This window comes from Echinops telfairi, unplaced genomic scaffold (genome assembly GCF_000313985.2).
Source record: "Echinops telfairi isolate 266 unplaced genomic scaffold, ASM31398v2 ScPeMD7_443;HRSCAF=831, whole genome shotgun sequence".
Classification (NCBI taxonomy): domain Eukaryota; kingdom Metazoa; phylum Chordata; class Mammalia; order Afrosoricida; family Tenrecidae; genus Echinops; species Echinops telfairi.
In genome coordinates, this window is record NW_022104341.1 from 24,380,676 (window position 1) to 24,405,633 (window position 24,958).

The window sequence follows — 24,958 nt, forward strand, 5'->3', positions numbered from 1 at the left end:
CAGTCTCCGAAACCCAGAGGCAGTTCTACTCTGTCAAACAGGGTTGCTATGAGTCGAATCAACTCAATGACAGGGATGGTAGGATCTTCCTATGGAGTCCAAACAAGGCCAAAAGAAAGATTTTTTAAAAAAAATTTAAACAGACTAAAATTATATTTCATGTTCAAATATTTTATTCTAAACAAGAGATTCAAATTACCTCTATCTTCTATAGTTTTTGATAGGTTTGTTTTGTTGTTGCTTTGGCAGACAGTAGGATTATTGTAATTATATTTCAAATTTTAAAGTCCTGTCAAGTGAGAAAACTAAGTTTCTACAAAGACTTAGTTTGTTTTGTTTTTTTAAGTAATTCTGTGCATTTAGAAAGTAAGTCAAGCCTTAAAATTATTTTAAGAATTTGAACCTAGTTCTCAGTTGGAAGATGAATAAAGCTTTTGTGTGACCATTCAAGCACTTACTTCAAAATTAAGGTCCCGGATCAAGACATCTCCATTTGGCGTTGCTAAAGGAACATGATCAAACCTACAGAAAAAGAAATTAAAAGGGGGCAGGTTTTACATTAAACACTAAGCAAATGTAAACTAAATAAGAAAGGCTCAAAGTCAAATCAACATTTGCTAGAAGTGCTGAAGAACTTGTTCTGGACATACTTTATAATGTTATCTGCGTTGATGATTTCTCCAGCCCCGGGTGTCAAGGGAATGATTTGTGGTCCTTCAATACCTTAAATGGAAAATAAGTGTTCAGCATCACATCATGCCGGTGAAGACATAAGATCGTGGCCTCATACATTCATAGTTACCCCTTTCCTGTTGAGAGACCATGGTACGCTCATATTTGCCATGATTCAAATCCTTTAGCACTTGCATTAATTCTGTAATCCGAGCAGTAAAACTAAAATTAAAACGAGAAGAAACCATAATCAACACTTCAAAGACTACCCTTATCTTTAATTTCATACAAACCTAAACGGAAGCTCTTAAGATTCTATTTTTGTTCAAATTAAATAACCTGACGCAAACCTCACACGCACAGCATTGATGGCAGTGTGCACATTTTAAGCATTACTTTTGGTAGAAGAGCAAGAGCGCAGGTATAAGGACAGAGATTTCGTAGGATCCCGCCTAACAGATAACTTCATTTCGGCATGTCAAGCAGGCTGTTAACTACTGGAACTTTTTGGAAATTTCTAATGGATACTGAAGGACTAATACACTCCGTGGACGCAGGAAATATACACTTGAGTTCTTGTGGCGTGATCTTCAGAGGCAATCTAAGGAAGGCATTTATTATATGAATACCCAGTACAAGTTGCCATTCTGCAAACACCTGTGAATTTGAAGGACTCCTCTCTTTCTTGGCCTTAAGAGGGGAGAAGATGAAGTATTTTTAGATGGAATTTATTATTGCAAGCAAGACAACTAAAAAGTAATGTCATGAGACTGATGACTGTAAGAATGACACGATGGTCAAAAGAAAAGCAATCTGCATCGAAGAAGAAAACTAAAATTCTTTGTGGGTAACATGTAGAAACCTTCTAAAGAAACACAAACCACTCATAAATCAGGAGCTGTAAAGGCTTTAACAAAAGTGACAGCAGCTGGATAGACGGTTAGCATGGAAACTTAAGGCGGTGTGTGTGTGTGTGCGCGCGCGGGGGGGGGGGGGGGTGGGGGGGGGGGGGGGGGGGGGGGGGGGGGGGGGGGGGGGGGGGGGGGGGGGGGGGGGGAGAACACGGCAGTAAAGGAGCTCGAGGAAATATAAAGACGACGACGAGTCAAAAGGCTCGGGGAGATCTTAAGTCATCAAATTTCTTCAAGTTACAGAGCACCTGACCCTTATGGTACCCCAGGGTGGTTTTTTCATGCCCTTCTAGAAAAACACCCTGCAGATGAGTCAATTATGAATCAGAGCGACCCATACAGCAGGGTAGAAGTGTTCCTGTGGGTTTCCAAGACTGTACATCTTTACGGGAACAGAAAGCCTCCTCTTCCTCCCGCAGAGTGGCTGCTGGTTTCCAAGGGCTGACCCTGTGGTTAGTAGCCATATGTAATCCACCAGGGCTCCTGTTTCATACCAGACTATACAATCTTTCTATTAGGGCCTGAAATACTGGAAGATTTTATTCCAATGCATAACGTAAAAACAATTTTACTGCCAGACTGCATGAACACATTTACAATTGTACCCACAGATCCCACAGTGCAAGGCTGAGCCCAACAACCTTCCTGAATCAAACACAGAACCGTGGCGCTGCTTCCTGACACAGCTCCCTCTAGGAGTAGGCACTGGCGAGGGCAGCGTGTCCCTTTCTTTACCTCTTCCGTTTACACCCCATCAAACAGCAGTTCTGGTATCAGGGGGGACTCACATTATGATCCTTTGAAATAGTCTTAGGAGTTTTGGGAACCACGAGAAGTCTTAAGAGGAACGATCAGGACTGTAGGGTGGAAGGGAGAAGGTTTTCCAGTGAGCTTCTCCTAGGACGGCCCTTAAGAACTCAAGAACGAGCACACGCATGGTCATGACGCAAAAACTCCTCAGGGCAACTTTCCTGGCCTGTTTCCCACCGGGGCAGTTTTCAATTTTGTTAAAACTTCTTTACGGTAAGCCCTCGTGATTACCCTGTCTCCCCCGAGACAATGGTGAAGTGCCCCCAAACCACCACCATCACCTTCCCCGCTGACCTCTTCTCCTTGAATATCACTGACCCAACAGATCCCCTCCCAAGCCACTGCTCTGACTGTGAAGGCTCCTGGGTTAGACTAACAACTGAACGAGAGAGGGAACTTGTCCGCCGCTATCCGCTGATTGAAGAGACACATCTAAACGTGTTTTCTTTGGGAACACCCTGGCATGGCAGAGCTAGAACTCTAGAAGCAATACTTGTGGCTTATCCTCAACCTGGCTTTTCTTACTTTCTTTTCATTAACAGCAATTTCCTGCTTATCGATTTATTTTGCTAGGTTGCTAGTATGAAAGAGCTAAGGAGGAAAATTATGGTGGGAGAAAAAATGAATTCAATTCTATTCATTAATCGAATTTACTGAGCATTAAGAAACTGCCACGCTTGGACATCTCCCAGCTTGTCCAGCCCCAGTGTCCATGGAACAAAGCTGGGGAAGCACTCAGAACTGGCTGTCTCAGGAAAACACGGATACTTCCGCTTCCTGGACTGCGGATGACGCTCCCCTTGCCCTCTGAGCTCCACCGCGACTGGGCGCCATGGTTGAAGATAAGGCTTTACGGCCCTCCTCTTACTAATCTTACCCAGCCAATCTTGTCATTTCACGACCAGCCAGGACTATGCGCCCCAGGGCTTGAGACATCCGTAAGAGCATTCTTCCACTTTGGTAGTAATCCTAGGAGAGAGAGAGACGTCAGCTTCCAACCTCTCTAAGAATTAAAAACTATGCGATAATAGCGTTTGTGCTTGTAATTGTCCTGAGTCATCATCAGTACCGTTGTCACCATTTTACCTCCAGAAGTTCGGAGTGCGTGCTCCGGAGATGCCGCGGGTGCGCCAGATTGAGGAAAGGGCGGCTGACAACCAGATATCCAACGACAGTGGCGAAGTCTGAAACAGAGGGCGGGACGCACGGCGTGAGCAGCGTCTGCCTCCCCCGGGCTCAGCCCTCTATCGCGCTCCGATCATACTCACATTTGGCAATTATGCTATCGACGAAGCCCATCGAGAACCGGAACAAAATGAAATTGTGCAGGTGCTCCACCTGACAGGAAGCAAGGGCAAGACATACATACTTTTTTCACAGATAGAAAATTACATGAATCTGCCAGCGAGAAAAAACAAACTGTTACGATTCAACACATAGTAACGGAGTGCCTACCATTTCTTGCTATATTGTGTATCACACTTCATTGAGCACAATGCTAAGCAGAAGCCAAGCTTCATAACTTAAAAACCATTTTTATGCAGAGTGAAAATTACATAACGAATTTTAGTAATGTGGTCTCCCATGTATGTAGCAACGCCAGGCCACTGTACTCACAATATTACCGGAGACATAATCGCAGACTAATCAGCCGAAGAAGAACGGAGGGAGGAGTGAACTGGATGGAGTACTAGCTATGTGGAGTGGCACCCAGTGCACCTGGCCTCTACTTTCGCTAATCCACTAACCCACACCCAATCTGAACGGAATGCCAGTGTTACTCCATACTAAACAGCCAAAGTCTAAAACTTTAATCAACATACCTTACCTCAAAAACACAAGCCTAAAAATGCTTCATATTCGGGATGTTTAGTATTCCCCAGTTTCTCATCTATGAGCGTGTCAAGGCCCTGTAGGATCTGGGCACAGGCTCAGTCTCGCCCTGCTCACAGAGCTACCACTGCTCCTCCAGCAGGGCCTGCCTCAGGCCCGCCTCTGGGTCCTCTGCCAGGAAGACTTGCCAGCACACTCGGGAGGACTTCCTCCTGCACCGTCTCCTTGACAAAGACCACGTGGCCATCATGGACAAAAGCAACTGCAGCCCTATCATATTCTACTCCTTTCTCCTGTTTGGTTTTTGGTCACAGAACTTATCACCTGAAATTACATAAATATACAGTTGTTCACATATTTACTGTCTCTTCCACTAAAATGTAAAATTTCTGATTACCTGGAAGGTGGGCCTTAGTATTCCCTGTATCTAAAAAAAAAAACAACCTACTACATTTATTTGATGAAACCCATGTGCCAGCGACTGCGCTCATGATAAAGATACAGTACTGAATAAACTACACAAGTTCACAGAGCTTACACGCTAGTGAAGGAGGCAAACGCATAAGTAAATAAGATAATGACAGGTTGAAATCTATGCTTTTAAAGAAGTCTGATGACCAGGAGTAATTGGTAGATTAATCAGAGATGCCAGACCTCAAAAACACATTTGGGCTGAAACCAGAAGGTTGAAAATAAGCAAGCTACGTGATGAGCAAACTGGTAAATGGCACTGTTCTGGAAAATTATCTTAAATGCATGTATTAGAGAGGATTTTAAAAATCAGAAAGATCAGTCATGTTATTAAGGCAAAAAACCTAATTCCCGAAATGATGTAAAATGGCAACTTCTTTAATCTCTGTAATCATCTAAAATCTGTATTCAGTTTTACAGGCATCTACGAAAATGTGAATTTCCTAAAGGCAGAATTTTGCCTGCCATTTTTATCACTGTATCAGTGGCCCCTAGAAAAAGCACTAGCTCCTAACTGGCACTCTAAATTTAGGCACTGAGTAATGAATAACGTTAATAGGATTCAAATTTTTGAAGTGACGAGTAAACAAACAATGGTGTATCATTTATACAAAGCACAATTTTCATACTCTGTACCATGGATCAGCAAATAATGGTCAACAGTCAAATTCTAGCCTGTGGTTATTTCTGTAAACATCTCATTAGAACACAGTTAAAACCACTCATCCACATGTTTGTAGCTACTTTCACAAAGTGGGACACTGGGAAAGAAATTGTATGGGCCACAAAAGTCCAACATACTTCGTTATTTTACAGAAAAAGTGTGCCTTGCAGTAAATAATATGTGTCACTGGGTTATCTCAATAGCTAAAAGAGCAAATTCTCTCTGTGGGAATACAACAATTTGTACATTTATAACTACAAAAGACTCTCATGGAACCTCTTTAAAAATATGCTAAACAAAGCATATAATCAATGCCACTGAATTGAACTTGTAGAAACTGGGTATGCTATGCTGTGAATAGTTCAAGAATAGCAAAATAAGTTTAAAAAATGTTTAAGATAGCCTGAAGATTATCTTAATGAATTCACCAATTACCACTGACTTATTATATTGACACAATAATATTAATCTCATATTTTAACTTAAAATATTTTTATTAAAATATTTTATAACTAATTAAAAATAAGTATCTTAAAGACTTTTATGTCTTCACATTGTGGCACAGGCTAAGAAAACCTTTCCCTAAACATGTGTGCTTCAAGACTAGTATTCTTCTTACCAGTTTTCGGAAGACTGAGTGGATTGTCTGCTTTTCTCGTTTATTTCCATTGTAAAAGGCTATTTCTTCACTATTAAGGAAAAGAAATTAGCAATTAATTTTAATAATACCTAAACTTGAGAAAATCATTATAATACAACGTGTGATAATGGTCAGATTTTTTAAACATAAAGTTGAAGAGTTAATCTTTGTGAACTACACACACACATTTCTACTTGGATAATGTCTTCCACTTCAGATTTGCTCTCTGCACTGCTGAGTCAGTGAGCGCTTACTCCTGGTTGTGGTGACTGATTAGGGAGCTGAGCATCCTCTGATCAGAAAGCAAGCTGGTTACATCACCACAAAGCCAGTGGTTCTAAAGGCATCTGATACACATGGTTTTTGTAGGGGAGAATGGAGAGAAAAAGAGTTTACAGCCTTGAAATGTCATCTAATTAGTGTCAAATGTGAAAGCACTGAAGAAAAGTACATAACTCCCTTTCAATTTTGAGAGAAATGGGGAAAGAGGAGGAAGTAATATTTCTGCCTGGCTTAATGAACGGTATACTGATATTTGTTTGAGATATTAGAGTAAGGTTCATTATATTTACTTGTAATCTCTGGTGCATACTTTTAAAAATTCTGAACTAGGGGAAGGTTTATGGATAAGATATTTTGTTTCCAGATCATTTTTCATTCAGCCTATCAAATTTCTTAATAGTTTGCCATTTCCTGCCTCCCACCCCGACCCTTCTGTTTGTTTGTTTCTTCTTTCCTTCCTTCCTTTTTCCTCCCACTTTTTGGATATTATCTTCCCCTTCAGAAAAATCTACATGTATAATTTTTTATTGAAATAATCATTGCTCCTAAGGCACATGAAGCTCACTTAAAGGAGGAAACCACCTCTTTTGTTAAATAACCTATAGTAAATAATGAGCCACCTTTACTAAACATCTACAAAATCCTAGGAATTACGACAGACGCTTTGCATATATAATCTTTAATCCTACCTTTACTGCTGCTGGACAGGAATGTTAGTCAGGTTTTATGAGGCCTGCCTGGTTTCTGGGGGTGGCCTCTGCCTGCGCCCCTGGACGGCAGTGGTCTACACAGCACAGTGGATGAGAGCACCTGGCTTGACCAGAGTGGGCTGCAACCGATGCCTACACAGGCTGAACCCAGTGCACAGGAATGTGAAATAAGACACAGGAGGGAATTGCTGTGATATTCATGGGGCCGGGACAGAGTTGCAGATGGGTCACAAGCTGAAATGCAAACCCAGAGATGGGGAGGATGGGGAAACAGCTAGAAAAAGACAGGCAGTGATGTGGTGGCACGCGGTCTTTAAAACATCAGGACAGTGGGCTAAAGCCTGGCAGTCTCACAGTACAGGCTCGCGGGGCACACTCATTCCTTGACGCACCCCCCAGCCTCATCAGCACAACAACCTCCCTTTTCTCGAAATGGCTTCATTGAGTCTGTTGCTGGTAGCCTCAAGAGCCTTCGCAAGAAAAGAGAACATTTTATGGATAAACAAACAGCTCTGGGTAGCTAAGTAAATTTGCCAAAGTCACACAGCTAACAAGTGAAGGAGTTGAAATTATGACTCTAATCTGGGCCTAAAGTCTGTAGCCTTTCCTGCCACTCCATCGGTATGATGAAAATCTTCCTGGCAGTACCTCTTACAGCAGAGGAGAGTAAATATTTACACTACAAGTCTAGAGGGCACAGCTGAAAGGGCCTTCACCATTTCCAAGTCTCTTTTTGTCCCTGTGTGACTTTTAGAGTCTATGCTAACATTTTCTACCACATAGTTTTCATCATAAAAAGGTATCTCCCAGTTCAATTCTTTCTAGGAAAACTGGCTTTACATAAGGATGCATCATGTACATCTATCCTGTTTCACATATTCCTTGGTACAATGACAGAGACCTTCAGTGGGGAGGACTTCAGTGTAAGAAACACTCTTTCCTAACTAATACACCAAGTTCTACCCATGACCTTTAAGTTGATTCCAACTCACAGTGACCCTAAAGGACAGAGAACTACCCCACAAGGTTACCACGCTGCAATTATCGGAGTCCTCAAAATGTCTTAAGGCTTAAAGAGCAATGACCTTTTGGGGTGAGAAAATTTATTGAGCATCTGTTACATGTAGAAAACTGTGTAAGCCAGTTTTTTTACATAGTATCATGCTTAATCTCAAAAACCCTAGGTTATCTACATAGTGTAAATATGTGAGGCTATGAATAACTTGCTGAAAGTCATATAATATGTAACAGATTAAAGAAAGTAGATTTTGAAACTAGTTTGACAAGATTCTTATCTGTGAGCTACTTACTGAGTATTTCAAACACCATCTCAAAATAAAAATGTGTAGATAAGTTGAGACACTTTCTTTGAAGCAATATTGCAAATTATCTTTAATTTCACTTATATTTTGGCTATGTTTAAAATAAAATTAACAGAAAATTAGGAGAAATTAACAAACATATAGAAGATACAAAGATGTGACACAGTACATTACACAGCAAGCAAAAAAAGGAGGGAGCTAGAAACGTGGACAGTTACAACTTTATAAAATTAATATCCTTCATAATGTATACTTTCAAAGCAGGCAAATACACAGACATGCACACTAAACATATACACTGGTACAGAATAACTCTCTGCATGGCTTTAATTCATTTTTTTCCTCACCTGTTTGTGATGAGCCGGGAATTAACATATCGATATTCACCTTCATACTTCTGCTCAGTTATCGTCATCTTGCCAATGGGCCTTCTAAGTCGAGTTAGGAATAGCCCCGAGACAACCAAGTAGGCCATCATACTGGTTGGGCCCTATTGTTATTGGTAGAAAGCATATCATAATAAATTCATTATATGCAAACTTACACAATTCTTAAGAAGAAACACATCCTGGGCCTCTCTACTTTTATTTCCCCCTTACTCACCTCTAACCACTGCAGTCTGACCCCTAGTTCCCCTGTATCTGCTCACCTAAAAGCTCTGAACCACTCCCTTAGTCCTATCTTTTCTCTAGTGTTTAGCACTCTTCTGTTCCAAGAAAGGAAAAAAAAAATCTGTTCTAAGACTGGACAATAGTTCTCAGACATCTTTTCCACCTTCTCTTTCAGTGTTAATGAGCTCTGGTGGAGCTGATGTTGGGTCAGTATTTCAAGTCCACTGGCTGCTCCGCCAGAGAAAAATGAAGATGTCTGCTCCCAGAAAGACCTTTGTACACTGATGACACACACAACTTTCCTCTAGTTCTTTAATGCTTCCTCTCCCTGCCCCACTACCATGACCCCAATTCTACCTTACAAATCCGGCTAGACCAGAGCACGTACACTGGTACAGATAAGAGGTGGAAAGACAGGGAATCCGGGACAGATAAACCCCTTAGGACCAGTAATGAGAGTAGCCATACCAGGAAGAGAAGGGGAAGGACAACAGAAAAGTGGGTGAAGGGAGACAGTGGTCAGTGTAAGATGTGAAAAAATAAAAATTTATAAATTATCAAGGGTTCATGAGGGGGTGGGGGGGAATGAGCTAATATAAGGGGATTAAGTAGAAAATGTTGAGAATGATAATGACAACATATGTACAAATGTGCTTGACACAATGGATGGATGGATGGATTGTGATAAGAGCTGTACAAGCCACCAATAAAATGATTTTTTTAAGTACACTCTCAAAAGAAAAAACAAAAGGACGATCCTTTGTAGTGTCACCGTGAGTCAAAATCAACTTCATGGGAGTGGGCTATAGGGTTTTTTCCCTCCGGTGTTAATATTCTCTGAAAGTCTTTCCTTAGATTTCTTTTTTTTCCCCCTTAGATTTCTTATCCCAAATTTTTATCTCCATTTCCATTACCCTTTTGAACCTAATATAGTGTTTCAAAAATATGAAGGGTTTTTCCAAAAGTTCATAGGAAAATTCCATTATCTCTGAATTCCATTTTTCCATTAGCTTTTTGATGCTCTTTCATAAATACTGAGCATCTTTACTGGACTGCTCTACAGATGCCGCAAGCTCCGCTGTCAACACGACTCCGTGGCCTTCTCTTCCAGGATATCTTGCTTCTTTCCTGTTGTACCTTCTCATATGATAAGTGGCATCATCGCCTGTTGACCACACCAAGACAGAAGCTTCAAGCTCGCCTTTCTAAGCCTATGACAGAGCCTTTCCTTATCCTTACATTGGAAATATTACCTGTCATGCAGAACTGTCGCTCTCTGAACATGCCATCCAATGAGGTTACTGTTCTGTCTGGTAAGCCTACCATCCTCCCCAAAGCACCTCCTCAAATATCACCTCCAAATCTTCTAGGCACTAAATATTCAGTCTTTTATTTTATTAGACATACAATCTCCCTCTTTAACTGCTATTCATCTTTTTATTCCTACTGGATAGCAAAAACGTATGTTGTATATAAAATATGATTATTGAATGCATTTCAAAAGCTAGTGTAAGTATGGGCCAAAGAGATATTAAAACATGGTCTCTACATTCTAAAAATACAGTCTGGTAATAGAAATTTGTGGGAGCATTATGAAAATGTAATAGGTACTATAAATATATTCTGGCACAGGGATTAGAGCAGTGGTTCTCAACCGGTGGGTCGCGACCCCTTTGGGGGGGGGGATTGAACGTCCCTTTCACATGGGTCACCCGATTCTTAACAGTAGCAAAATTACAGTGATGAAGTAGCAACAAAAAGTTTTATGGTTGGGGGTTACCACAACATGAGGAACTGTATTGAAGGGTCGCAGCATTAGGAAGGTTGAGAACCACTGGATTAGAGGAACAAGGTCTACCAATTAAAAAGAACCTATAAGAATGACTAACTTCAATCACAGGACAATATAAGAATAAGAAGACAGATTTTAAAAAAATATGTATAAAAGAGTGTCTTCATCAGTATTTTGGAAAGCAGCAAAATCCAGCATTTATTTAGTAAACAACTCAGTAATTTATACACACATACACATATAAACCTAAAATAGCTTGGCTATTATATGGTTGGTTATAAATATATAGCAATATTACACACTGAGTTACTAAAACTTAATTTCAATAAGAAAGTTGAAAGAAAATTTAAAGATCATTCTTATCACCACATATCAGAAAACAAGGGTGTTAGGATTCATGGGATAGTCAACCATTTAAATTATTATATAATAGTCTTCAATCTGGAATCACATTTTAAAGGCATTATCCCTGCTCCTTTAAAAAGCCCTGGTGCCACTAGTGGGCAAGCACTGGACTTCGGACTGCAAGGCTGGATTCTGTGGGAGAAAGATGAGGCTGTCTGCTCCCTTCACGATTTACAGAGGCCTCAAGCACCCCGTACAGGGTGGACAGGAGTTGGAATCGACTCAGCGGCAGTGGGTTGGGTTGGGTTTTTCCTTAAAAACCTGTTTTGAAATCTATTTTTAGACATTACTGCAACCTATTTTCAATTCTTAAGCACTTCTGATATTTACATCAAAACATTTTCTATGTAACTAACTTAATGAAAATCAGAAAGTCAAATTGGAATTCCCTTATAAGTTTCTAGTATCGTACCATTTGACGCCAGGAGAAAGACGAGACTTTCTACCCCATCGAGAGTCAGTCTCAGAAAGCCCAGGGCAGTTCTACGCTGCTCTACAGGGCCATCAAGAGTCAAAATTGGTCTGATGGCTGTGAGAAAGGTGTGCTATATTACACAGTCAGATTTTACTGACATATTAGGTGAAAACATATTCTTTAAATTCACAAACATGCTTATAAATCAAGTGATTTGTAATATAGCATTACAGTAATTTAAGATAAATGTCAACTCACCTGAGCTCCGATTGCACTTGTTAATTTGAAGATATACAAAACTATGTCTAAAAATGGCTGTAAAATAAATATTAAAACACAGAATGAAAACTAAAGAACTAGACAGGTAGCTGATATGTTTAACACAAAATGATGCTGGACATCTAGCACACGATTTTCAACATGCAGAGCTCCCGTAGTATAAAACATACTGGGATCATATTTAGAACAGGAATATGTAAGGACAGTTCCTGTCCTCAAGAAACAACATGGAGAAAGCCTGAATCATGTCTACTGACATCAAGTGGGAAACACATTTGCCACTTCTCATCTACCCAAAATGCTAGAGGAATAATTAATCATTATGAGTTGATAATTTCTCGATATAGCATAAAGACACTGAATAAAATAACCTGTGTCACCTCAAATCTGCTGCCAGCTTGTCCGGTCTCTCTGTATCATCACCTATAAAACGAGAGGCTCATCCTGCTCTAAATGTGCTTAACTTTGTAATTTTCTCACATTCGTGCACTGAAACAATGGCATTGAATCTGAGTCTTCTGATATCAAACTGAATGTTCTAGAACTAAAATAATATACTAGCATAGTACCCCTAACACATGGAGACAATTCGAGTGATGCAGTATCAGCTGCACATATTTTGAAGTGTTTCTCAAGAAACTCACACTGTGTTTACACTAGGGTCAGAGTTGAGATAAACACCAGTTTATTCCAAGCAAAACGTGTAGAAGAGGTCTCTGCCGTCAGTGCATGTCTGCAGGCAAGTTCTCTCAGTAACGTTCACCTTCGTCTCATTACAGTGCCTTCCAAAAGGGGTGCTTTTTGTGCCATGAAAAATGAATGGTATTGAAGTCAGGGCTAATACTAGATTCTAAACAAAATGTAAGTGAACATCTTCCCAAAACACAAACTCTGTGGCAAGTTTACAGAATGCTGTCCCACAATAAAGTAAGTTTCCAGGTGGAGCAACTGTTTTAGGAGGTAAGCCAAGAGTGAGAAGACCAACCACAGTAAAGACAAAGAGGAGAAACTGGGGTTGGAGTCCACAAAAACGGTGGGAGAAATCTATTAATTACCACTGATACCACAGGATCACAAAGTTGCGCATCTTGAGCTCTCACCTCAATGATGCCCAATGTGTTGCACAACGATCAGCTAGTTCCAAAAGCTCTGATCTTTCTAATATTTTAATCCAGAGAAAGCTGGTCTTGTGGAGACAAGTCCTGGATTTACCGATGCAATCCAGAAAGCAAGGATCAAGTAAGCAGTGGCTTCCATGGGGATCTGCTGGGCCAGTGAAATCACAGCAGAGAGGAGAACTAACTGTACTTTCTGTATTGGAGGATTCCAAAGGTGTACTCGCCAGATTTTACTCAAAGGACACACACAATCGTGGGGGCTTCTATGGAAGAAGTTTTCAGAAAATTGAAAACAGTACTACTAGTGGTAGAAGAGTCTAGAAAGTCGGGATGAGAAATTTTTTTCCCATCACAATCATGCTTCTGTGCTTAATACTGGTCCCAGAAGAATATCATTGGAAAACCTTCCCCTTTCCACCAATGAGCCGGGTCTTGCCCCTTGCGACGTCTTTTTGTTCCCCAAACTCAAAGATGGTTAAAAAGGAACGCAACTGGAGTCTCTTGAAGCTGCCCAAACTACCATTTCAACACGGTACAAACAACGAGTGCACACTTCTCTGGGAAAGGTCCAAGAACCGGAGACACTGGCTTCAGAAGGACCTACCCCGAGATGGAGCAGCAGCTTCATGTCTTCATAGTTTTAGTAAAGGTTTCTAGGATTTAGTAGCAATATTTTTGGATATATCCTCATATATCCTTTCTAATAGCTGCATCATCATTATAATCATTATTAGAATAGAAGGTTTGGCTTGATAATTGGGTTGTCCTAAGATGAGCCTTTTTGGCTTTTTTATTAGATATAAAATTCAAGTACACTTAAAAGTTATTGACAAAAAATGATGACTGGTAATTTAAGTAAAGAGTTTAAACAATTAGATGTATAAACTAGGAAGCCCACTATGGTACATGAGTACCACTACAATTAATTGTTAATATTCTTCCCTATTGCAGATGTAACAATACCTGAGCTATCAACTGATGTAAAGAATACTTAAGTGTCAAGATAAGAGAATAACTCATTATGTCTATGGAATTATAAAAACATTTTATATATACATCCTTGCCAACCAGCACACACAGATCAAACTTCAAAATATTTTAATGAGGATCAAAAAGAAAGCCCAATTACTGATCTGTCTGCAGTTGTTAAAGTTCCTTTAGTTTAGATCAGTCAGCAAAGGCTCTGGAGAGCAAAATAAAAAAGAAAGGTTGGCATAAAGTACCATGAGACCCTAGTAGTGTGTGTTTGGGGGGTGTGGGGAGGACACTCTCCGTGTATTACCTATCACTTTTCTAAGAATTGCCCATTTTCTTCCACCCAGTTAGTTGAAGCAGAAGGATTCCTATTTGAGTCAAGTGTATATTTTTTTGCTCCAAGACTGAATATTTGATTCAAGTGAGATCAAAAGTGAAGACACTAAAATTGGTCCAATTTGAGATAAGTTCCCACCGAGGCCAAGGGCAACCATGTAGTTTGGAGTGGAAAGCGGAGTATCTCTGATGAAGAGGGAAGAAATGCTGGGTAGATGATCTTGAACTTGCTCACCACATGTTTAGTCAGGCCAGGAGGCCATGGCAAAGACACTGGCTTCATGAGAAGACTATACAGCACAGACTCTAAGGATGGTAAGACAGACAAGAACTGAGGAAATCAGTACGAAGAAAAAAGGAAGAGTTATGGTCCATTATCATAATCAAGAACATTGAGATATTCTGCAAACGAAAAGTACATAATTAGAGAACTTATGAGATAAACTAATATCTTGTGGAAATGTTCTGAATTTTGAAGATGTAGGTATAAAAAAAGCAGAGAAATAGGCAGGTAGGAGGGCATTATTTGTGCCCATTAAAAAAAAAAGGCTAGCTAATAGAAAGGAGGAATTTTAAAACAGCATCATTAATATCATAAGCAAACGAAATTTTGATGAACATAATTCAAAAGCAATTCAAGGCAGATTCAGGAGAGGACACGGAAGAAGGGCCATCACTGCTGATGTCGGATGGATCTTGACTAAAAGCTGAGAACAAAAAGCTTTACTTGAGTTCCTGGGACTGTGCAAATACATTTAACTGGACGGAGACCGCGATCTTAACAAATGATGGATATGGTTATTAAGAATGGGAATTCCAGGACCCTTCATTGTGCTCACGGGGAACCTTTGCAAGATCAAAAGGTGGTCCTTCTAACAGAACACAGGGATAATAGGTGGTTTAAAACCAGGAAAGGTGTATGCATCAGGGTCGTTATCCCTTCACCATCCTTTTTAATTTATAAGGAGCCCTTTGGTATGGAGGTCAGTTTTCTGCTGACAACCTAAAGGTTGGTGGCTCAAGCTCACCTGCTGTTCTGTAGGAGAAAGAGGTGACAGTCTGCTTCCATATAGATTTGCAGCCTTGACAGTCATATGGAGTTCTACTCTGTCCTATAGGGTTACTGTGTGTCAGAATTGACTTAAAGCCAGCAAGTTTGGTTCGGTTTATTCCATCTATATGCTTAACAAATAATTCCAAAAGCTGGATGATACGAAGAAAATAGCATCAGGATTGGAGAATCATTAACAACCTGCAAGACACAGATTACACAACCCTGCCGCCTAAAAGGGAAGACTTGAAGCATTTCCTGATAAAAGATCCAACACTGCGCCCTTCAGTGTGCTCAACATACTCCACACCTCAAATCAACTTACATTACAGAGACCAAAAACCCTATCACAGCATGGTAACTGCAGCAAATGCTGATGCTCTCAAGGACTTCATTTCACATAAACCCATAACCGACGCCCATAGAAGCTCCACTCACGAAAGCCAGCAAGTCTGGCTACGCTAATGACCACTCTGAAAGGGATCAAAGAGTGGGGACAAAACTTAAAATCATGGAAAAGACCGAGCTTATTGACCAGATAAACTGGCAGAATCCCCAAGACTGTGGTTGCAGTCATTCAAGCCTGGAAGTGAACTTACCACTACAGTTCAATTATCAGCCAGTGAGAAGACATGTCTATAACACTAGAAAGGTATAGCTTCCTTAGAATAATCAACCATTTGAGCGCAAAAGAGAAGCATTTGCATAAGGACAAAGTCCAGAAGGCAGGAAGGGTTTAGAAAGGAGAAGACATGGAAATAGGATACACAGGGGCTAGGCGATGTTATGTTGTGGGGATTGCAATCAATGACATGAAACAAAATGTGCATGAATTTTTTAACGAAATAAATTTTCTCTGTACACCTCCACTCAATTCATTAGAAATAGTTTTAAAATGTAAAACATGCTGGATTGTGCAAATCTGCGCAAGATCGCTTTAAAACATACAATAGCAAGGATGTCACATTGAGCACTGAGGTGCACCTGACTTAAGCCATGGTTTTTTCAATCACCTCACACGCATGTGAGAGCTGGACACTGAACAAGGGAGTCGGAAGAAACAATACACCTGAATTATGGTGTTGGCAAAGAGTAATGAATTTACCATGGCCGCTAGATGAATGAGTAGATACTGCTCCTTAGAAGGAACGCTTTCAAGACTTCATCGTGTGTGCTTTGGTCACCTTCTGAAGTGAAAGCAGTCCCTGGAAAGGGCACCATGCTCATGAAGCACAGTCGGTGAAAAGGAGGAGCATCAGTAAGACAGCGCTGACAGGAGCTACCGTACTGGGCCCAAGCACAGCAACAACTATGCCGGCGGGGCTGGACCCGGGTAGTGTTGCACGCTGCTGAATGTGGGGTTTCTACGACTCAGGACCAACTCAACAGCGCCTAACAACAAGCCCTGGTGTGATCAATGTGGAATTTGGAACTTAAACTGGTAGGCAATGAGGCGTTCATTGTCAGTTCTTGGCCCAAGCACCTCTAAAATGGATAAAAATGCACATAAACCCTAATTTACTTATTAAAGAATTCAATGTTTATTTGTTGTTCTGTAAGTCAATTCTATGTAAATTTGCTTCAAAATTTAACAACCTAATACACATTTTTTAACACTAGAGAAACTTACCTTACTAAGATTTGAATACAGATCGACTACACTATTACAAAACCTTTCTACATCTTGTGTGAGCAGCTGGTCTGGATTAGCTATTCTGTTGTCCAGGTTTCCCATTTTATAATAGGTGAAAGCTCTAAAACAGAAATAACAAAAGATTTTAAGACAAAATGAAACACACATTCACATTTTACCTCAATCCAAATCACAGAAATAGAAAAGTTTGGAGCCAAAATGTAGGCCGTAAAGATTGTCCTTATTTACACAAGAGAAAACCACATGCAGCGAGGGATGGTTTGTCAACTGACGGAAACCCAAGAGCCTATACAAAGAGCTGAGCAGTATTTCCTATATGCTTTCGTTTCCTAAGGGAATTTTCACGGAAGTATCTACATCTCAGTACCATAAATATTACTTTTCCATTTAAAAATGGCTAATACGAATAGCTTATCACTTACTGGAGATATTCCTCATAGAGGTGTTTAGTGAGTCTTACTCGGAAGCACAGTTTGAGCTCATTCAACCCAAACTTCAAGAAGTTATTAACCAGAGAGATCTAAAACAAACAAACAAACAAACGTTATTGGTCTTGTTTCATTTCTACTTAATAAACTTATTTTATTGTTCTATCAATTTCTGGGCCCCCAATGCTAAGATTTTTATAGTTGATGGCCCAATGGATATAATGCAGTTTTTTTTTCTTAGAATTCTTAAAGATACAAGGAGAGCATAGTAAACTAAATGTGTCTTGCTATAAGACCCTCTGTTAAATTTTAGTTGGAACTTAATTTTCAAATATGCTATTTAATATCATATTCTCATATGGGATTGGGTAAAACAGTCAAATCTGTTACCTTTCTATCAATGAAGTAAAGACCTGCTTTTAACAGTCCTTACATTTGTTGTTATATCTTGTTGCCTACTGTCAGTACTGTACCCCTAGTCAATGGAATTGTATACATGGTATATTTACATATGTTTTTTAAGAAGTTTCATGGCCATGAATGTTATTTTCCAGATTTATAGAATCATCCTCTCTATCATCTACTCCTTTCCATATTAAAAATAATTCTTCCATAGTTCTGAACTCAAGTTTGCATACAAATGTTTAGTAGCCTGGTGGAGTAAAGATTACACGATGGGCCGCTAACCACAAGGTAAGCAGTTTGAAACCACTAGTCACTCCAATTGAGAACAATGAGACTTTCTATTCCTATAAATAGAGTCTCGAAAGCCAGAGGGAAAATCTTATCCTGTCCTATATGAGTCCACATTGACTTAACGTCAGTGACTCCCTGGTGGTGTCGAGGTTACTAGTTGGGCTGCCAACTGGAACAAAGGTCAGCAGTTCAAAAGCAACAGCCACACCGCAGGAGACAGCCAGAGATTTCTACTCCCATAAAGAGTTGCAGTCTCGAAACTCACAGGGCAGTCCTCCCTGCCACAGAGCTGCTCTCCGTCAGAGCGGACTCGGACTCGATGACGGGAGTTTGGCTTTTGGCGTCCTAACAAAGCACAAAGGATCGATAAGCCAAACATACAAAAGGGTTTCCAGATGACCCTATCGGCTGACTTCTTCTAGCATTAAAACATCCATGTATTCTTTTGTGATATAGTTAATCATTTACTTAGTATTCCTTACGATTGTTATTTAACACCCACCCCCCAGCAATTATAAGGAATTTCTCTCCTCTTTAAGAAAAAATTAAGTATTGTCAAATACAGTCAACCTGTGCACAGTCCTTTTTGACAATATTTACATTTTTTCTTCATATTTAAATTTATTTTTAATTTTAGTATTTAATGTTTTCTTCATATCCAGAAAAGAATTACCACTGCAAAGGGTTAACTTTTACTTCAAAACTCTGAACTCATGGATTTCCTAATCGATTTGCCCAAATTGTAAATTTGACAGGAACCATGACCCCATGACTCCTCCTCCCCAACCAATCAGTTCCCACTGATTGTAACCTGTCTACTTCTTTCCCGCTCAAACCACGATTTTAGTCTACCACCATCATGATCAAATGTGTTGCAACAAACCTTCTAAAGCAGTGATTCTCAACCTTGCTAAGGCCGCTGAATACAGTTCCTCATGTTGCGGTGACCCCAACCATAAAGTTATTGTCACTGTCACTTCATCACTGTCATTTTGCCACTGTTATGAATCAGGCGGCCCACAGGTTGAGAACTGCTATTCTCAAATTCATTCTCTACAATTCAGTCAAAGTGAGCTATTGAAAACACTCATCTGACTATTGTATTCTGCTGCTTAAAATCCATAAATGGTGTTTACAGGCCAGCAATACAAGTCCTAATCCCTTGGGGATGTGATTAGTTGCCACTCAACCTGCTCTTGACTCCGTACTACAACACCAAAGGTTCCACTGAATATGATACTTGCTAATCTCAATCCAGCTTTTTCTCTAGGTTGATGTGTTCATTTCCAGTTCCCAGCCTCCAGACTTGTTTCTGCTGCACTCAGCCTTCAAAGTCCTTATCATCAGTTCTTAGGTGGCTAACCCTCTTTCCTTATTATCTTCAGCTCTTATTGAGGAGCCCTGGTGGTACAAAGCTTAAGCACTTGGCTGCTAATGGAAAGACTGGGGGCTTGAACCCATCGTCCCAGTGGCTCCACTGTTAAAAGAACTGGCATTTTTGTTGTATTAAAGACTACAGTCACAAAACCCCTATGGGGCAGTGTAACTCTGTCTTGAGGGATTAGATCATTATAAATCTAAATAGATTGATGGCATCTAACAGAAACAGTTTCTTATACAAAGAACTCCGCTAAGTTGTGACCTTCCCCGAAAAAGTCTTTCCTAATCCACCCAGCAAGAATCCCTGGTGGCATGATCAGGTTACCCTAGACTGCAAGGTCTATCAGTTTCTCCACAGGGCAGAGAAGAGGTATCTGCTCCCATAAAGATTTATAGCCTAGGAAAACTGTTATGACCTGGCATCCAATCAAAAGCTATGGAACTGGTCTTGTTAATTGCCTTTGGGTAGGCTCTTGATAACACCATGCACAATGGGACTGGACCTTTGTGCCTCACGGGATTTTTACTTGCTGGTTTTTCTGAAGTAGATCGCCTAGCCTTTCCTGCAGGCCCTTCTAGGTGGACTTGAGCTTCCAGCCTTGCATTAACCCTTGGTACCACCAAAGGACTGCAATGAAAGCCACAGTGCTTAGTTCTATATGGCCAACCTTTTTCCTTCTCTTACCCTAGACATCTAACTTTGCCTAGTAATGGAATTCTAACAACAAAAAATTATGTTTAACAGAATAGCCTACTTCACAGATCTTCGAATTGGAAAACCTTAACTCAAATGAAGACACCAGGCAGAGTTAGCAAGGGGCTTGACCAGAGGCATACCTCTATGTACTACAAAACTGACACTTGAGACCAATTCTTCTGAACTTAGGCTCAGGGTACTTTGCATTATACCAGCACTATGTTACCAGGTGGAACAGAGGCCCAACCAATCTTTCCTATGGCAACGGTTCATGTTGCAGTACTGGGGTATGCATGTATCCTTTAAAATGATTGATACTTTCTTAGTTGATGATCATTAGACTGCATTGTCAATCATTAAATAGTGTTTGAAACATGTTTTCCTATTGTTACGTCAGAATTTTGTTTTTTAAATGAGTCAGCTTTAAGATAGCATCAATGCTAAATGCTATTTTTATGCTAATAATGTGCCCATTATATGGGTACCTTCAACCCCCCACAAGTAAACTACATATGTGCACACTCATGTATTAGTTTCCTATGTGTGTCCCATGTCTGAACATATTCTCTACAAGGGCGTGTGGTGCGCTGAAAAAACATGGTAAGTAATGGAGAATAAGAGCGAGGGAAAGAAGCTTCCTACTTTTGCAATCTGATTGGCCATAGAAATATAGCTGGAACCTACTGCCAGGGTATGCCCTCCTCCAGGCAGTGAGTTTATTCCACCCCTCTTTCTAGTGGAAGTTCCTTCAACCAATGCATCTTTCTCCCTCGTTTCATCTCAACGTTGCTTTTAGAAATCCATAAGCTTTCAGAATGTGAAGAATGAGTATCCTCTGGCAATGGAAATGCTGAGGGCGTCTGGTACAAAAAGCATCATCCACCCCACCCCTTTACCTGGCCAAGAGTCCTGGTGGTTCAGTGCATCAAATGTTGGCTTGAGAAGTAAGAAGCTAGGAGTTTGAACTCCCCAGCTACTGCGTGACAGAAACATGAGGCAATCTGCTTCCATACAGCTTTAGAGCTTCAGAAACCCCAGGGCGCAGTTCTACTTTGTGCTGCAGGGTCTCTAAGAGTCGGAAGCAACTCAAAGACCGTGGGAGTGTGGGTGGTGCCAAACCAGAAGTAGTTAATTTTGTTACCGACTTAAATCTGTCCTAAAGTATTCCTTACCGCTACCATGAAATAGATAACCTGGTAAATCTTAGCAGTTGTCTGTAAAACTACAAATACCCCTTGATATACACACAAATCCCCTCCCTTTTTCCCCCTCAAATACAAGGAGGCTTTAAGAAAAAGCGACTTTTTCCATGGACTTTTTCCCAGAACATTAACTCACAAGAAGACTGAAGGAGAGAGTGTCAGTCCTTACATTCGGATACATGCATTCAAGCTCTCAGAGCTTAACACTGTGCGTTTTATAGGCATTAGGTTACTTTTTTAATAAATGCTTAATTGTTCTCATTACAAAATACATTATTTTTTTAAAATGCTCAAATATCATAAGCACAAGTAAAATGAACATTTAATATTCATTTTATGCATAGAGCTTTGTTTTTTACATATTATAGTTTAGCTTAACTTTAGATCTTAAGCGCTCCCATACTGTTATATCCCCAAATGAGGCTAAAATTTAGGTGATTTATTTTTTAAAATCAAATTATACCATTATTTTGTATCATCTTCTGTAGGCTTTATAAATATTATTTTACTATGGCTAGATAAACCTGAATATAATTTCTGTCTCTTTTGGAGCAGGTTGCTATTTATTTCCTACAATCCCTTAAGATTCAACTCTGCTTTTCCGGTCTTTTGCTGAGTCTCAATCTAAAAGAGGATTTCAAACATGTTCTTAGAAAAATGGAAATAAGAGATCATGGATTTTTCATCCATGAACTTTGGAAGCCTCCTTCAATAACTGATAATTCTGCTTACATATTTTTTAAAAATGTCAACAAATAATGTATCCCCTATCTCATGATTTTTCACATGAAAATTTCTGACACATTCAATTTAATTTGATGTCAAAACCAAGATCTCTTTATTACCTGGAAATTTTGTTACAAATCCATCTTAAACTGCATTCTTGGTTGAACTTATGCTATTAATTTACAGTAAAAAGTAGTGTTTCCCAAAATAGCAATACTGTCCCCTGGGGGGCAGGGGTGCTGGAACAATCCAAGGGGCTACAAAAGCTGACAATAAATTCCCCCTGCCCACCATAGGTCCCATACTTATTTGCCCAACCGCCACAGTAGGGCAAATAAGTATGGGGACCTATGGTCAAAAACAATGATTCTCAATCAGGATGATCCTGTGCCCCCAAGGGGACATTTGGCAATATCTTGAAGCACTTCTGGTTGCACAAATGGATGGGGGTGAGGTTCTATTGGTATTTAGTGGGTGAAGGACCAGAGGTGCTGCTGAACACCCTAAAATGTACAGGCCAACACCCCACAAAAAGGAATGTTCCAGCCCCAAATGCCGGCAGTGCTGAGAGTGAGAAGCTCTAGCCACATATGTATACTCCAAATGAGAATGAACCAAATGGTAATTCCTCTTATCTTTCATTCTGGAATAAAGGCTTGCAATGGAAACTTCTGCTATAAATTACAAAATTAAACTTACATTAAGAGCTGGGTATAATAAATCTTTAAAGAATTTTTCAAGCAAAAATTCTTGAAAGATTTAAATAAGATGTTTCTTTTCCTGAAAGACATAAGATGTATAAAGTAGTACACTTACAAGAGGCATGGCAGCGATGAAGTTGAATAAGTATTTCTTGAAATCTTTCCTGCTACGGCCAATGATGCCACTGCAAACCACCACATGCAATGCATTAGTTGCAAAAGAAGCAAACCATAACACCGAGACAACTTTGGTAAGATCACAAAATTATTCTTAGGAGTGTTTTCTTAATCCAAAAAAATCGGTTAAAAAATGAAAAAAAAAGCTTACGAAAATATGTTTGCCACTTTTGAAGTCTTACAATTTTAACAGCTTGCTACAGACAACAAAATTAGGAATAACTAGTTTTTTACTTGGTAAAAATGGCTACTAAAATCAGACTTAAGGCATGTTTTATGGATTGAACGTGTCTCTACAACGCATGCACTGTAAGCTCTCGGTGGCGTGAACCCCCAGCCACTCCTCAGAAAAAGAGATGAAGCTGTCTGTCTCTGCAATGAGCGGCAGCACGGAACCCTCCCTCTGGAGCCGTTCTAGCCTGGCTTCCAGGGTTGCCATGTCAAAACCAACTCAAAGGCAATGGACCTGGTGTTTGTATTACCTGGGGTCCCAATCCCATGTAGGGTTGTTGGCTAAGTTACATGAGGCAGTATTAATGTAGAGTATGTCTTAAATAGATCTCTTTTGCGGTCTGAAGAGTAGGTGGGGGAAGATGGATGTAATGCCACATGAAATCTCCAAAAAGTCAGGAAACTGTAGAAGCCAGAACATTCCTTGGGAGCCAACAGAACGCCTTTCCCTATAGCTCAGGGTAGACTGCCCCTGTGAGTTCCCAAGATCATAATTCTTTACAGGAATAGAAAAGCCCTCACCTCAGAGCAGCTGGTGCTTTCGAACGACAGAACTTGTGGCTGGCAGCCCAAGTGTAACCGCCAAGGCAAGTGACACAAGCGGGGTTCAGATGGCAAAAAACAATGAGCAACTCTATAAACCCAACAATGGGGAGAAAAAGTACCACTTATTTGTTTTGAAATATTTTAATGCCCTGATTGTCATATGTGTGAACTCAAGACAAGGAGATGAATTGATGGGAGCCAGCAAGCTTTTGTAAATGGTACAGACAAATACTGGCTCTGTCGGGCATAAGAGGTCTATGTTATCATGACTATGCTGCCACTGAAGAAGGAATGCCATCAAGAATGCGTGTTGCTGGGTTCCAGTCAAACCTTTACAAACACAGAGAGCAGAACTGCTTGCTGGATTGGGAAACAGACAAGGGGTTCCTCAGAGGCTCCGAATGGTTCTCCAGTGGTGGTTTCAAGCCCTTTAACACTTGACAATTAGACCAGTTCCTCCCTTATCTGCTGTTCAGGGAGGCTTGGTTTTATTTTCAGTTTTCGTATTTAACTGCTTTTAAAATATACCTTAAAAATTTACTTAAAGTAAGGGCTCCACTACTCTAAAAGTATGACTAACATTAAATCATGTAAGTATAAGGAGATGGCCTAATGGTTACACGTTGAGCTGTTCACCCCAACCCAACTTCAACAGCTGGAAAACACCAGCAGCTCCATGGGAGAAAAATAGGGCTTTCTACTCCTGTAAAGAGTTACAGTCATGGAAACTCAGAGGGGTAGTTCTACCCTGTCCTCCAGGGTCATTGCTATGAGTCAGCATCAACTGGATGGCAGTGAGATTGAAATCATGTAAGTTAAGTGCCTGAATCCCATCTGTTTATGATGTGACAAAAAGAAATAATTTACTGACCCTAGAACTCTTTTTCCTAATAACATTTAAACTGAAATAAAATATAAGTTGCAAAACACTAGACTAAATGATTTTAAACGATCTCCCTCCAAAAACTGAAAAGTATATGACAGAAAAATAATTTTGACTTTATCAAGGCTTAAGTGAATAATAACAGGCTTTAACTAATCTTCTAGAGCAGTGGTTCTCAACTTCCTAATGCCGTGACCCTTTAATATAGTTCCTTATGTTGTGGTGACTCCCCAACCATAAAATTATTTTTGTTGCTACTTCATATAACTGTCATTTTGCTACTGTTATGAATCAGGCGACCCCTGTAAAAGGGCTGTTCAACCCCCACCAAAGGGGTCGC

General features: G+C 40.1%; 1 protein-coding gene across 2 annotated transcripts in view; it reads right to left on the reverse strand.

Moving 5' to 3' along the window:
• ABCD3 (ATP binding cassette subfamily D member 3) overlaps positions 1 to 24,958 on the reverse strand; it is a 76,170-nt gene that overhangs the window by 15,184 nt on the left and 36,028 nt on the right. Inside the window, exons 5-16 of one of the 2 annotated variants that reach the window (XM_004699247.2) lie at positions 22,897 to 22,966; positions 17,374 to 17,471; positions 16,928 to 17,051; positions 11,797 to 11,853; positions 8,663 to 8,805; positions 5,981 to 6,050; positions 3,662 to 3,731; positions 3,480 to 3,577; positions 3,271 to 3,362; positions 803 to 894; positions 651 to 723; positions 459 to 522 (exon numbers count right to left, since the gene is read on the reverse strand). In XM_004699247.2, the coding sequence (XP_004699304.1) occupies positions 459 to 522; positions 651 to 723; positions 803 to 894; positions 3,271 to 3,362; positions 3,480 to 3,577; positions 3,662 to 3,731; positions 5,981 to 6,050; positions 8,663 to 8,805; positions 11,797 to 11,853; positions 16,928 to 17,051; positions 17,374 to 17,471; positions 22,897 to 22,966 (1,051 nt within the window). The remainder of the gene's footprint in view (positions 1 to 458; positions 523 to 650; positions 724 to 802; positions 895 to 3,270; positions 3,363 to 3,479; positions 3,578 to 3,661; positions 3,732 to 5,980; positions 6,051 to 8,662; positions 8,806 to 11,796; positions 11,854 to 16,927; positions 17,052 to 17,373; positions 17,472 to 22,896; positions 22,967 to 24,958) is intronic. The other variant, XM_045291801.1, reaches the window with a different exon arrangement.